Source organism: Schistocerca cancellata, chromosome 3 (genome assembly GCF_023864275.1).
Source record: "Schistocerca cancellata isolate TAMUIC-IGC-003103 chromosome 3, iqSchCanc2.1, whole genome shotgun sequence".
NCBI lineage: Eukaryota > Metazoa > Arthropoda > Insecta > Orthoptera > Acrididae > Schistocerca > Schistocerca cancellata.
The window spans coordinates 777,846,743-777,861,443 of NC_064628.1; the positions used below are offsets into that span (position 1 = coordinate 777,846,743).

General features: G+C 40.3%; 1 protein-coding gene across 3 annotated transcripts in view; it reads right to left on the reverse strand.

Annotated features, from left to right (window-relative positions):
- The window catches only part of LOC126175822 (condensin complex subunit 2), a 203,144-nt gene that overhangs the window by 63,668 nt on the left and 124,775 nt on the right, over positions 1–14,701 (reverse strand). For all 3 annotated transcript variants that reach the window (XM_049922817.1, XM_049922815.1, XM_049922816.1), the window contains exon 7: positions 11,357–11,560. In XM_049922817.1, the coding sequence (XP_049778774.1) occupies positions 11,357–11,560 (204 nt within the window). The remainder of the gene's footprint in view (positions 1–11,356; positions 11,561–14,701) is intronic.

Sequence of the window (14,701 nt, forward strand, 5' to 3'; positions counted from 1 at the left end):
CGCAAACAGAGATCATGTGAAACTCAGCTCGCCCTATTTGCCCAAGAAATCCACAGTGCCGTAGACACTGGCGAGCAGATTGATGCCGTATTCCTGGACTTCAGGAAGGCATTTGATACGGTTCCGCACTTACGTTTAGTGAAAAAAATACGAGCTTACGGAATATCGGACCAGGTTTGTGATTGGATTCAGGATTTCCTAGAAGAAAGAACACAACATGTCATTCTTAACGGTTCAAAATCTGCAGATGTAGAGGTAATTTCGGGAGTACCGCAGGGAAGCGTGATAGGACCTTTATTGTTTACAATATACATAAATGACTTAGTTGACAACATCGGTAGCTCCGTGAGGCTATTTGCAGATGACACGGTTGTCTACAAGAAAGTAGCAACATCAGAAGACTCGTACGTACTCCAGGAAGACCTGCATAGGATTAATGCATGGTGCGACAGCTGGCAGCTTTCCCTAAACGTAGATAAATGTAATATAATGCGCATACATAGGGGCAGAAATCCATTCCAGTACGATTATGCCATAGGTGGTAAATCATTGGAAGCGGTAACGACCGTAAAATACTTAGGAGTTACTATCCGGAGCGATCTGAAGTGGAATGATCACATAAAACAAATAGTGGGAAAAGCAGGCGCCAGGTTGAGATTCATAGGAAGAATTCTAAGAAAATGTGACTCATCGACGAAAGAAGTAGCTTACAAAACGCTTGTTCGTCCGATTCTTGAGTATTGCTCATCAGTATGGGACCCTTACCAGGTTGGATTAATAGAAGAGATAGACATGATCCAGCGAAAAGCAGCGCGATTCGTCATGGGGACATTTAGTCAGCGCGAGAGCGTTACGGAGATGCTGAACAAGCTCCAGTGGCGGACACTTCAAGAAAGGCGTTACGCAATACGGAGAGGTTTATTATCGAAATTACAAGGGAGCACATTCCGGGAAGAGATGGGCAACATATTACTACCGCCCACATATATCTCGCGTAATGATCACAACGAAAAGATCCGAGAAATTAGAGCAAATACGGAGACTTACAAGCAGTCGTTCTTCCCACGCACAATTTGTGAATGGAACAGGGAAGGGGGGATCAGATAGTGGTACAATAAGTACCCTCCGCCACACACCGTAAGGTGGCTCGCGGAGTATAGATGTAGATGTAGATGTAGATGTAGGAGATGGATGGGTACTCTCGATTACTGCTGGCACCCATTCTGGTTGGTGGCAAAAACTGTAAGCCCAAGCAGCTTTGCAAGGCTGGAAGCACTGCGACACCAGTGTTGGTGGATGGCCTGGCATCAGCCAAAGCAGATGTAGCAGAGTCCGGGCCTGATGACCAATCAACAGCTCTGCTGGACACTTTTTGCCAATAAGTGAACTGATGAATCCTGAGGAACAAGTCAAGAGTTACTTCTGGTGATACATCTCAAATGTATTTTTTCATTTGAGTCTTAAGTGTTTGTACTAGTCATTCAGCTTCCTTGTTGGATTGAGGGTGGAAAGAAGGAACCGTTACAGAGGAAACACCACTTTTTTTAATGAAAATCTTCAAATTCCTGTGATATGAACTGGGGGACATTGTCTGTAACTTATAGTATATACAGAAGACCTCCCACTGCAAAAATTTTTGACAAAGTGGAAATTGTTGCTGCCGCAGAAGTAGACAGACAACACACCACATATGGAATCTTGGAATAAGCATCAATTACAATAAGCTAGTAGAAAGTCAAAAAACGTCCCGCAAAATCTACATGAATTTGTTCCCAAGCAGATTGTGGATCTGCCCACAGTGACAAAGACGCAAGGGGAGCCGCCTGATGGGTGGCACACTTAAGGAGCTTGCAACAATTCACACTATTTCCCCATTGATGCCTGGCCAAAAAACATTTATCTATGCTAACGCTTTTGTAGGTGACACATCTCTATGGTCCACATGTAATAAATACATAATCTCACACCGAATGGTGGACGGGACTACAACTCTGGGAGTAGTGTTCTCTATAGCTAAAAGCAGCACTCCGTCCCAAACAGAAAAATGATTTTGTAATGAAAAATAAATTTGCAAAAGATCAGAAGCACGACCCAGGAGTTTGTACGGCCAACCATGTTGCACAAATGAAACAACTTCACTTAAAACAGGTTCTGCAGCTACCATGGCTGCAATTTAAGGGGTAGTTATAGGGAAGCCATCAACATTTTGAGCTTTCACATCCAAAGTCATTCCTCTTTATCAGACTCTGAATCTGAACCAATTGGCAAATGTGATAAGGCATCAGCATAGGCATGTTAAACCACAGGTCGAAAATGTATCTCGTAACTGTATCGCCACACGAAACGAATTCACCACTGAAGATTACATGTTTCTTTGTTCAGCAAGGATGCCAAAGGGTTAAAAAGAGACACCAGTGGTTTGGTCTGTGATGAGCTGAAACTTAGACTGGTATTAAAAAAAAAAAAAGAAATTGGAGGATACATGATCGCCAAAGTCTCTTTCTCTTTCTGAGAATAGCTGTTGCACCGAATTTAATGATTTAGAGGCATGTGCAACAGGGCGTTCAGTTCCGTCCACATACTTATGAGCCAGGACAGGCCCAAGGACAAACTGGGATGCATCTGTCAGCAACACAAGGTACTGACTCAGGTGAAGAATGACAAACAAGGAGTCGACTGCAGCTTAGATTTCAACAACTTGAATGCTAGTTGCAAGCCAAGGACCAGTAGTAAGGAACATCTTTATGTAATAATGCATGGAGTAGTTGTGCCTCAGTAGCAGTGTCTGGTATGAATTTGTGGTAGTACGCAATTTTGTACTCAGCCCTTGTGAGGAAAATTGAGGGGCTACTTGACTGAAAAGGTGCAGCCCCCGTCATGAAAACTGACAATAGTTGGGAGAGTAATATGCTGATCACAAATCCCTCCATATCTGTATCCAGTGACGCCTATAGGCTAAGGACAACATGACAGTTGATCAATACCATTTAGGGTCTTCCGAGACCTGTTCAGCTGGAGTTTAAAAAAATAAATTAAAATGAATTTTGCCTAAAAATGCCTGTAATTCTTTGACGGATGTAGGTCCTGGCAACGCGACAATGACATCAATGTACTGGCGCAATGGTTTAATGCCACCATGCAACACTTCAAAACTGAAATAAATAATGGATGGATGAAAAAACAGTGTCTTGCCAAAGATGCACTTTAATCCTGCAGACTGTAAAACAGAAGACAGAGCAGGAAGCTTCTGCAAATGATCCTCTGTAGAGGCACCAGACACTAAAATGTGATCTAAATAGTTGATGCAGCCTGGAACTGATGTAATAAGTTGATCTAAGAAGCGTTGAAAAATGAATGGTGCACTTACTACACCAAAAGGCAAACGCTAGTATTTACACAGCCCAAATGAGGTATTGATAACTAGAAGGCATTTTGAATCCTCGTAGAGCGGCAGCTGTAAACATGCCTCTGCAAATTCAAATAATAGCCCGCTGATAATTTTGCTAATAGCTTGTCAGGGTGCGGCAAAGGATCCCATAAAGGCGTAACTCTCATGTAGGTTTTTTTACTATTTCCACTTGTGTCGACCATTCACTGGAAGAAATGGGACTGAACACAATCTAATTCTGCTTTTACTTTATCCCATAAAGGTATTGGCACTGGGTGGACCCACGAAAAATGGGGCCGAGCAGACAGTTTCATTGTAACATGAGCCTGAAATTCTGTTGCACAGCCCAGTCCTGGAGACAATATACAGGAAAATTTGGCGCAGAGAGCATCTAACTGTTGATACAGAACTAGATCAGAAACCAAGTGAACTTCATCATCGATGGAGAATCCAAATAGATTAAAAGTGTCAAAAACAAACAGATTTTCAGAGTAAGCATTGTCCACAACTAGGATGTTAATGAATGAAGCACAGCCTTTTAAGTCACAGGTGAAGAGAAATGTCCAAGAATGGGAATCTGTTGATCGTTGTAACTCACCACCCTCTGTGACACTGGAGTCAGAGGGAAGAACCCAAATCCACATAAGCCTGAGAATTTGTCAATGTTGCTGCTGCACCCCTATTCACTTGCATTCTCAATGGTTTGTTAAACAAGTGCACCTCAATGTATAACTTGCTGTGAGACACCATCACTGCTGACACACTGTTCACATCCATGTTCATTGCAACCTCACTCAGTATTTGAAAGGTGTTACATACAGAGGCAGTGTGTCCTTTATTATGGAACCTATTACACATTCCCAAGCACTTTGGACATGTGGCCCGCTCACGTTGAATGAATCAGTATGGGCATGAAGGCAGCAGAGCAGGAGACCGTCTTGTGAAGTACTTCTGAACACATTCTCCCAAAACAGGTTTGAGTATCTAGTTCAGCAGCCAATGTTCAAAGGAAATAACTTCAACCTTGTAGCTTCAAACAGGCCAACCCTTACTGCCTGTGTCAGTACAGAGATGGTTATTTGTGATCATGATGTCATCATAGCAGTTACGGTTAAGACAGTTAATATATCGGTCAACAAGGCTAGAAGAGTATATCTGCTGGAAAGAGTAGATAAGCAGTTGTTAACAATGAACTGACATCTTTTAGTTCTGGTATGATGGACATTAAACAGACTGTAAATCTCGCGCTGAAGAATTAAGTGCATAGTAAGTGGATTAAGGGCAGAAAAGACCCACATGGTTTAACAATGAAATTTTGAAAATGTTGAGGAAGCAAGGGCTGTTGAACTCTCGGTTCAAAAGAGAACATGCAAATGAAGACAGCCAATGGTTAGTGGAGGTATGTGCTTCTCTGAAACGATCTATGCACAAAGCATACGGAAACTACCACCTACTTACCTTGACCAGCAACCTGAGGAAATTTTGGCCCTATGTAAAATTGTTATGGGGGTCTAAGGATTCCATCCAGTCACTCATTGACCATCCAGTATGGCACTTTAAGGCAGCAAAATGAAAGCCAAAGTACTGAATTTTGCGTTTAAGAAATTATTCACCCAGGAGACTCGCATAAACATACCATCATTTGACCATTGCACCGCGTCCTGTATGGATCACATAGCGATAAGCATCCCTGGAACAGAGAAACAACTGGGAAAGCTGAAATCAAATAAGTTGCCATGTCTAGCTGAAATCCTAGTTCAATTTTACAAAGAGTACAGTAGCAACCACAATATGCAATGCAGTGCAGTTTGGGTCACCCGTGTGTCACACCACAAGTATTTTATTTTGCGTGGATAAATTAATTCCGCGCTGGCTGCCAGGAGTGCTGTGTTGTGTCCGTTATTCCATGACGTTTATTCTTAGTATATAGTTTTTCCATGTTCTTGTTTTCTCCTTGTTAATTCTTAAGTACCATTTTTATACTTAGTTATTGAGACACCAGTCAACAAGTCACTTATTCGTTTTCGTGCGAGTCTTGCCTTGATGTACACTACGTCTAAAAGACGTCCTGTATGAATTGCCGAACGAATGATTCAAGATCTTGTCATCTCAGTATTGGAGATATCATTCTACGTTATTTATCGCAGACTAGAAGGCTAACTGGTCGGATGGGACAGGCCAGAACCTAGCCCTATGGCCAAACTGGTGACCCCAACATGATTTATCTCCTGCCTGATGCACAAAATAAAGTGGTACTGTAAGGTGACGGAAAATCCGACCGTGACCAACCTTGCTGTGTCCAGACACGCCATGAGACTACCACCCTTTTCGCCTCACAATCCAGCACTATGGTTTGTGCAAGTTGAAGCTAGTTTTTTTTACTCTGGCATAACCGCTGATGCTACCAAGTTTGCACTGGTCATGAGCCAGCTCGATCACCAGTATGTGGCCGAAGTGCAGGATGTGATTATTGCACCACAAGACAGTAATGCCCACGAGTGGCTTAAGGCAGAACTTATCCGCATAGTATCAGCTTCACAAGAAGAACGCCTCTGCGAAATTCTGACACAGGAGGACATCGGAGATCATAAACCGTCACAGTACTTCCGGCATCTACGAAGTAAGATCGATGCTGGTACTGTGCCTGACAGCCTGCTGAGAACCATCTGGAGCAGTCGGTTGCCGCCTGTCATCAAAGCAATAATAGCGTCGCAGTCGGAAATGCTTTTAGACACGGTGGCAGAGCTAGCAGACAAGGTACAGGACGCTATCTCACTTGCACCTATTAATGTAGCAACTGTGCAATGCGTGAACACATCAGCCACAGTTTTGCGCGCTGACTATGATGCTCTGACGGCAAACGTTGATGTGTTGATGCAACAGATTAGCCAACTGATGTCTCAGTGTAACACCAACAGTGATCGTGGCCAACCGAGATACTGGAAGCACTCATGCAGCAGATCATCAACTGCCTCATCTGTGCCTGTGACTGAAACACAGCAGAGGATATGCTGGTATCACAGAAAATTTGGTGATCCAAGCTCATTGCTGTACTAAACCCTGCACTTACCCAAAGGCTAGCAGCGATCAGGTGTAGACACTTGATCCAATTGCCAGTCTACGTCACAGTATCTGTTTGTGAGTGACCGGCGCACTGGCTCTGATCTGTGTATTTTCTTGCGAACAATGTTACACCGGTGTAGGCTGCATACATCTTTCTGTCTAGCTGCTGCAAACAATTCTTCTATTGCGATGTGTGGTACACATTGTTTTGACCTAGATTTAGGCCTACACCGAGCATTTGCATGGGATTTCACAATCACAATGTCGTCAATCCGATAATAGGAGTGGACTTCCTGGCACATTGCAACCTTCTGCCTGACATTGCCAACACACCCCTGGTCGACCAAACCACTGGACTGATGACTGCAGGATTCCAGTGCCACACAACCGTCAAGCTGATTGAAGCAGTAGACAGCGAGAACACTGCTTTACTTTGGGATTTTCCGGCGCTGACAAAACCTCCACATATGCCCAAGGAAGCGAAGCATAGCACAGTTCACTATATAAAGACCACCGAGGGGCAGCCATTATCCTGTAAACCTTGATGGTTACTCCCAGGTCAGTTAGCTATTGCCAAGGCCAAGTTTGATAGTATGATTCAAGAGGGTATCATGCAACCGTCCAGTAGCCCTTGGTCATTGCCATTACATTTTGTGCCTAAGAAGTGTGGTGCGTGGCATCCGTGCAGGGACTATAGAGCACTTAATGTCCATACAGTGACTGATCGTTACTCAGTTCCATTGCTCCACGATTATAACTAAGCATTGAGCAATGCCTGCCTGTACAGTGTGTTGGGCTGCGTCAAGGTGTACATGCAGGTACCTGTCGCCAAAGAAGATACCCCGAAGACAGCCATAATTATGCCATTCGGCCTGTTTGAAAGTAAATTCATGACTTCTGGCCTCAGACACACTGCTCAGACATGGCAGGTCTGCCATTCTGTTTTGCCTACCTTGACAACATATTAGTACTTTCAGTCTTGCCAGAAGAACATTGCCAGCATATCAAACAAGTTTTTAAACGAGTAGACAAATAGCCACGCATCGTATGCTAGCTTGTGGAGTATATACATAGACGCTGATATAGATGTAAAGACATTACTGAGTTAATTTTACGGGCAGATTCATATGGTGACCAAAACCGAAACATCAAAATAAACTTAATGTTGAAGCTATTATGGAAAATCGTCCATCCCTTATTTCAGTTTCTCTAATGTTCCCGATTCCTGGGTATACATTTCTGCCAAATGATGCCAATTTCATTGATGATGAACAAACTTTGACAATTCAGCAAGGCATGTACCTACTGAGTGATTATCTAAATGTTTTGAAAACTTGTAGGAAACGAAATCATCTTGTTTTAACTTTAATTGAGGCCAGCAATTATGGTGGAATTCTAAGATGGAGAACTGCATTGTAAACCATAAGTTTGACACTAAAGGAAACATGATTAAATGGATGTAAATATGCAAAATAGTGTTGAATAAACAAGACCTATTAACACACACATACTCATTCAAACACTACACACACAGATGATCATAATCTCTGGCTGCTGAGGCCAGACTGCGAGCAGTTGTTGTCTAACTCCAATGAAGGCCTTTTCGGCTGAAAGCTAATGTGTTTGACAATCTTTCTGTCATGTCCATCTGTGACTTAGCATCTCTGCTATATGTTGAGTAGTAATCTGACCTTTTCATAATACTGTCATTATTCCATTCTGGATTTTCCATTGCTTGAAGACCCATTAAACCTGTATACAAAAGAATACCATAATGATCATGCCTACATTACCGTGGATCTCTAGAAGAAACAGCGGTGATGACCTTCTAACCCTTATGCACTCTTTGAACCACTGTGTCCTCAAGGGAGAGCCATATCTAGACCAAAACTTCAAGATCTGAAATGTATGTTGCACTTGATATCCAGTAATGCCAAGTACTTATTCTCTTATCGCAGATGGTCATGTCTTCGACGACATTGAAGAAGATGCATAATGATGGTAAAAAAGGCTGCATAATATTCAAAACCGAATACTGGGTTGAATAATTGTTTCATACTACCTTTCTCCATAGTCTATTTGCTTTACTATAAAATAAATAAATACTGCCGAAAAATGTATTACTTTATAAATGTGCTTGTTATAACCAATTAGCAACATCATCAAAATATCCATAGTTTAGTGGGTGGTTTATTGTTGCTGAACCCACAATACTAGTTTCCTAATTAAGTGATAATGATCAAAGTGACATATGTACCAAGTATATATGCATATATTATTTTTGAACACTAACAGTGCACATAATTGTGTAAATTTCCACCAGATTTGGAAATGATAGCCATTACACAGATCTTACAGTGAGAAGTTTATAAATGGATCAATATCTCAGTTTCTGATTTTGGAACTTGGGTTCCTATTGGTAATTGCAGTCAAATTATTAAAACAAATTTACAGCAATCTTGGAGAAATTTTTGGGAATGAATGATAAGCCACATGACTCTCCAGTACCCCATAAATGCAAGTTGCCATTGCCAAAAGAATATACAAGAAGTGCACTATTTGCTTGTAGTGATATAACAGTGATGTTGTTCTGTGACCAATTTTTGTTTGATGGAGCACATATGTTTTTTCAGGGTGGAGAACAACCATGTTCTTTGCATTGTACAAACTTTGTATGTTTTTCATCTGAAGTACAGACTGTAGAATTAACATTTAGCAGACCTCTTCCTCTAATAGAGCGCATTTGCAATTGGTTACACTGTATCGATTAATTTTCATTTTATCCCCTCCACAGTCTCACAAAACACGACTTTGTTAGAGGTCATTTGACCTGAACAATGATCATTTTCCACTATCAATGCTACTTAACAACAGCATGATCGTGCACTCAACTTCTGTACTAAGTCATGACTAGGCTCACTCCAGAACATTCAGCAAGAGAGAATGAGTCGACGAGTCAGAAGCAACCGCAGCGCTACCGTTTCAGACTTGTTGTACTAGCAGAACTATAGTAGAAAAGAAGGAAGCCAGAACCGCACTGGCAAGACAGTGGTGCCTTGATTTCTAGTGTATGCTACCCTCAACATCAGAATTGTATTCATTCTGTCGCTGATCTCTAACAGGTGCATCTCAGCCTGGAGTCTGAGTGACTTGTGCTTTCTTTTTAACCTGCCCCAATATATCCCTCTTCCACCCCCCAGAAAGAAACTATTATTTCTGAAAGCTAGGAATAGTATTATGTATTTTATATGCACTTCTTAAGAGTACTGATATTTCACTTCCTGAGTGTAAATACTGGCCAGTAATATTAAAGTTTCCTTAAGCGGCTTTTCTTTCCAATGTAGTGTATTTGCACGAATATATGCTGCACACTTTTTCCTAAATTTTGAATGGAAAAATTACAGTGCAGCCTCTAACTGAGATTCCCCCCCTCGCCCTCAGATGATAAACTGTCAATTTCAAAATGACATTTAAACGTATATTGTGGATTGAAATTAATACCATTACAAGTTACTGCATTTACTTTTGTAAACCATCAAAGACTTAAGAAGAAAACAGCACACAAACTTACAGTTTGTTCACAAATACAGTAGCTGTTTTCGAAAAAAGAAATTCCTGCACTGCTGTTTTCCCAGCACCATATTTGTACACTATGTTCTCCGACATTATTTACTATAGTGCTGTTTCGCATATCAAAATAGACTGGCATTTGGCCAACATTACCTACTTGATAAGGTAAATAACAATATTTGCGCTGAAGCTGGATAACGCGACACTGGAAAGATATAAAATTGTTTTTGTAAGGTTGAGATGGTTTTTGCACAATTCTAGTTCTGCAATTTGATTGTCTTGTTGCATAAATCATCAAACCCACCCATATAAAACTTTAAATTCCATGTTTCTTTCACATGCTATTTTGCACTTCAGTTTCAATCATTTTAGTTGTGGACAAATATCCACATTCCCTCTTATGAACTAGAAATTCAAACATGTCTTTTTTACCTATCTGGACATGTGCTCATTGGCCCTCCACTGTTCAGACTGCTGTATATAAGAGTTTCTCTTCACTTGCACACCGCTAACAAATGTTTTTTTCATCTATATGAAATGTACATCCTGTTTCCAACTTTTGGTGTTCCTTTGCATAACGCATACTGATAACTTGGAAGTTGCTCAATTGTTATGTAGGGGTGTCAAGATAATTTAGTGCCTGCATTATGTATGTAATGGTAGTAACACCACAGTCTAACATGGCAGCACTTCGCAATTGGAGGCAAATTTAGTAGGGAGGGCTTTTTTTGTGATTTACTTTTCCCTATAACCTTGGGTCAAAAGTTTAGATGCAGCCAATACTTGCACATAGCCTATATTTGTGAAAATACAGTATGTAACCAAAAACTTTTCAAAACATTTGTACTGCCTATGTGACAAGGAGGTAGGAGGAGCAGTTCCTGATAAAGAAAAGGGTGAACTTTAATGAAGACTGACTTGTACTATACCAAAGTACTGCTCTTAAACATTCACCAAAATTTATTTTCATAACCTTTCTAATATAAGGCAAATGAAACCTTCATGATGAATTATTCACTTATTACAAAATTTAGAATGCCTAAACAAGCAAGGAAAAATTAGAAATACAGTGTCACATACTGAAAACAAAGCACAGACAACTGGCAAACACGCACAAAATGTGTTATTAGAGGAGGGAAAGGAATACCAAAAAATATGCAATCTATCTTCAGCTTAAACAGGAACTTAATGTGAATAAACTCAGGATATTAAATATTCCAATGTAATACGAAATGTAGAGTTCACCGTCAACAAAAGCAAAGTTAAAAAAAAAATCAATGCAAAATAAATATTTTAGTCATTTTAAACTAGTCACATAATGACAAAAAACAGTACCTTGCTTCCTTGGCAGCTTCCAGTGTGATGGTCCAGCCCACAGCTGTAACTGCTCCATATTAAAATAAGAATATTCCAAAGGTTTTGCTGACAAATGCTTTGTTATATCAATAATCCTATCACGTGGTCTCTCTGATATACAAGCTGCTACACCAACAGCTGACTGGCAGTCATCCTCTGCTTCATCATCATCAGAACAGAATCCTATAATAAAACAAATGTTCAATTACGATAGTTAGTTTGTTACTTATTCCAAAAACAAATTCTAAAATTAATATTATGGTGTGGAATGTGTTGATTGATTTTTTCCATTATCATATGCCCATTAAAGGTCTGCAGTTGAAAATCAATGCTTTTGACACATAAAACACTTGTTATTGTTATTGTTGTTACTTACATAATAACTATAACTGGTAGTATCACATTAAGAAATAAGATATACATGTCACTTATGCAATCTAAAACCTGGCTGTATACAGCTATTCCCCTAGCTACTTCCTTCTGTAAGAAAGATCAGTAGTACGAAGGAGTTGCCAAATCAAGCTCAAGCAACCTTCATCCCATTTTAAACATGTTCATAATAATATTTCATTTCCCTAACTGTAACACCAGTAGTCTCATTACTGTGTTGTTTGTTTATTCCTTTTAAACTCACTGCAAATATTAATTTCTAAATGTCACTTACTCTCAAACTAGCATGAATAGTCAATAACAAAATTCACAACATAACATATGTTCTGTGAGACAACTGTCGTTCCATCAGAATATTTCTTATTCAGAATGGGAGAACATAAAGTATGGAATACAACAAGGTTCTGCACCGTGTCAGCTCCTGTTCTTCCTACCTATTTAAATTATCTTCAATGGCTTAAAAACAGTTTCTACATCACAATGTACTGTGATAGCACCAGCAAAGTAATCACAGAATGAAAGTCCATCCTAATACACAATCCAGATGACAACTCAGTCCTACAACTGCTTCACAGCAAACACTAAATTTTGATTTCAAAAAGACTAATATTGTGAGGTTAAAGCAAGAAAAATGTTTGGCTAGTAAAAGAAATAGACACTGACGCTCAAGCATTAATGAAATGACACGAGTAAAATTCCTTGGTATCTAGCTAGGTAACAGGCTAGAGTGAAGGAAAGTCACAAGATAATACAATTAAGAAACTCCGTTTTGTGCATTTTGCACATTATGTTTGTTTGAAGAGATGGGTTTGGCCCACCTCCTGAAAGATGGCAGATGCTCCATCACATGCACAAGCGACAACTTCGGATCACAACACATCATGTGGGTAGGCCACATGATAAGCAAATGTGAGATACAAGAAGTGCTAAGAGATGGAGGGAGGACTGCAGCTGGCATGGAACTAATGACCATGTCAACAGAACACTGCTTTGGGCCTCAAATTGCTGTCTACTGTTAATAACAGGATTACGGATTGGATTTATTGGTGTTGTTTATGAACTTGGTGAGTAATCATGGAGTTGAGGAAAATATTTTGGACAGAACCAAGTGCTGGATCAAGACAGCCAACTTGGATTTTATATTCCGCATGACTTATGTAGTGCATATTTCTTTCCCCCAGTACAACAAATGCTGCACACTGTTGTATATAGCCAATAAACCTAAATTTTATCAGTGGCAATAAGGCAACAATATCACCTCATTCTAGAACATCACTCAAATTTGGTGCAACAGCGGGTGCAGAAGAATAATGATGGATCCAATTTTTTTGGAAATTTGGCAGCAGTAAATAGTGTGCCAACGGCAATACCAAGCGCAACTACAGCATGAACAGCAGTTCTTAAAATAGTTAATGCAGCACAAGGACAAACTGCCACTTCAAATACCATATATTTAGTAGGAGGTGAAAGGATGACAACAGCTTTCCTCAGTTGCTGCTTCATATCAAAGATCAGAGAATGTAAGGTGGTCAATATTGCTTTACAGTGCTTTTGCATTCTACCTACTAACCTAAAATGTTATCACTGCTTTGAAAATGGCAGCTACTATACAGAACTTTAAAGTCTTGGAAGTTCTGAAATTGTTACCATTGTGTCATCATTCTAGGAGCAAAAATGCCATGCTGTTGCTGTTCTTAATAATTTTTCATTGTTGCACACACAAAAAAAACAATCTTATGCTGCTTCAGCAAAGATTAACATACTTAGTTTTTCTGCTGTTTCTGAGCTTTGTTTACAAGCATTTCAGATAGACAATCCCATTCTTGAGGAAATACTCATAGTATCTATAGCATATGAGGTGTCTAGGATGGCACCACTTTTTTTGTCCAAAAAGGTTTATGTCTTCTGTAAACTCCACACACCATTCTCGCAGAAACTCACTAGATCAAGTCTGTTCAGTTCTGCTCATTGTCAGTCTTCCATGCAGACTTACAAATGGTTCCCCATATAGCAAATCTCCCACCATGAATCACAGAGGTGCAACCACAACGGAGGGGTATTTGTTGAGAGGCCAGACAAACGTATGGTTCCTGAAGAGGGGCAGCAGCCTTTTCAGTAGTTGCAGGGGCAACAGTCTGGATGATTGACTGATTTGGCCTTGTAACACTAACCAAAACGGCCTTGCTGTGTTGGTACTGCGAACGGCTGAAAGCAAGGGGAAACTATGTCCGTAATTTTTCCTGAGAGCATGTAGCTTTACTGTATGGATAAATGATGATGACATCCTTTTGGGTAAAATATTCCGGAGGTAAAATAGTCCCCCATTCGGATCTCCGGGTGGGGACTACTCAGGAGGACCTCGTTATCAGGAGAAAGAAAACTGGCGTTCTACGGATCGGAGCATGGAATGTCAGATCCCTTAATCGGGCAGGTAGGTTAGAAAATTTAAAAATGGAAATGGATAGGTTAAAGTTGGATATAGTAGGAATTAGTGTAGTACGGTGGCAGGAGGAACAAGACTTTCGGTCAGGTGAATACAGGGTTATAAATACAAAATCAAATAGGGGTAATGCAGGAGTAGGTTTAACAATAAATTAAAAAATAAGAGTGCGGGTAACCTACTACAAACAGCATAATGAACGCATTATTGTGGCCAAGATAGACACGAAGCCCACGCCTACGACAGTAGTACAAGTCTATATGCCAACTAGCTCTGCAGATGACGAAGAAATTGAAGAAATGTATGATGAGATAAAATAAATTATTCAGATAGTGAAGGGAGACGAAAATTTAATAGTCGTGGGTGACTGGAATTCGATAGTAGGAAAAGGAAGAGAAGGAAACGTAGTAGGTGAATATGGATTGGGGGTAAGAAATGAAAGAGGAAGCCTCCTGGTGGAATTTTGCACAGAGCACAACTTAATCATAGCTAAC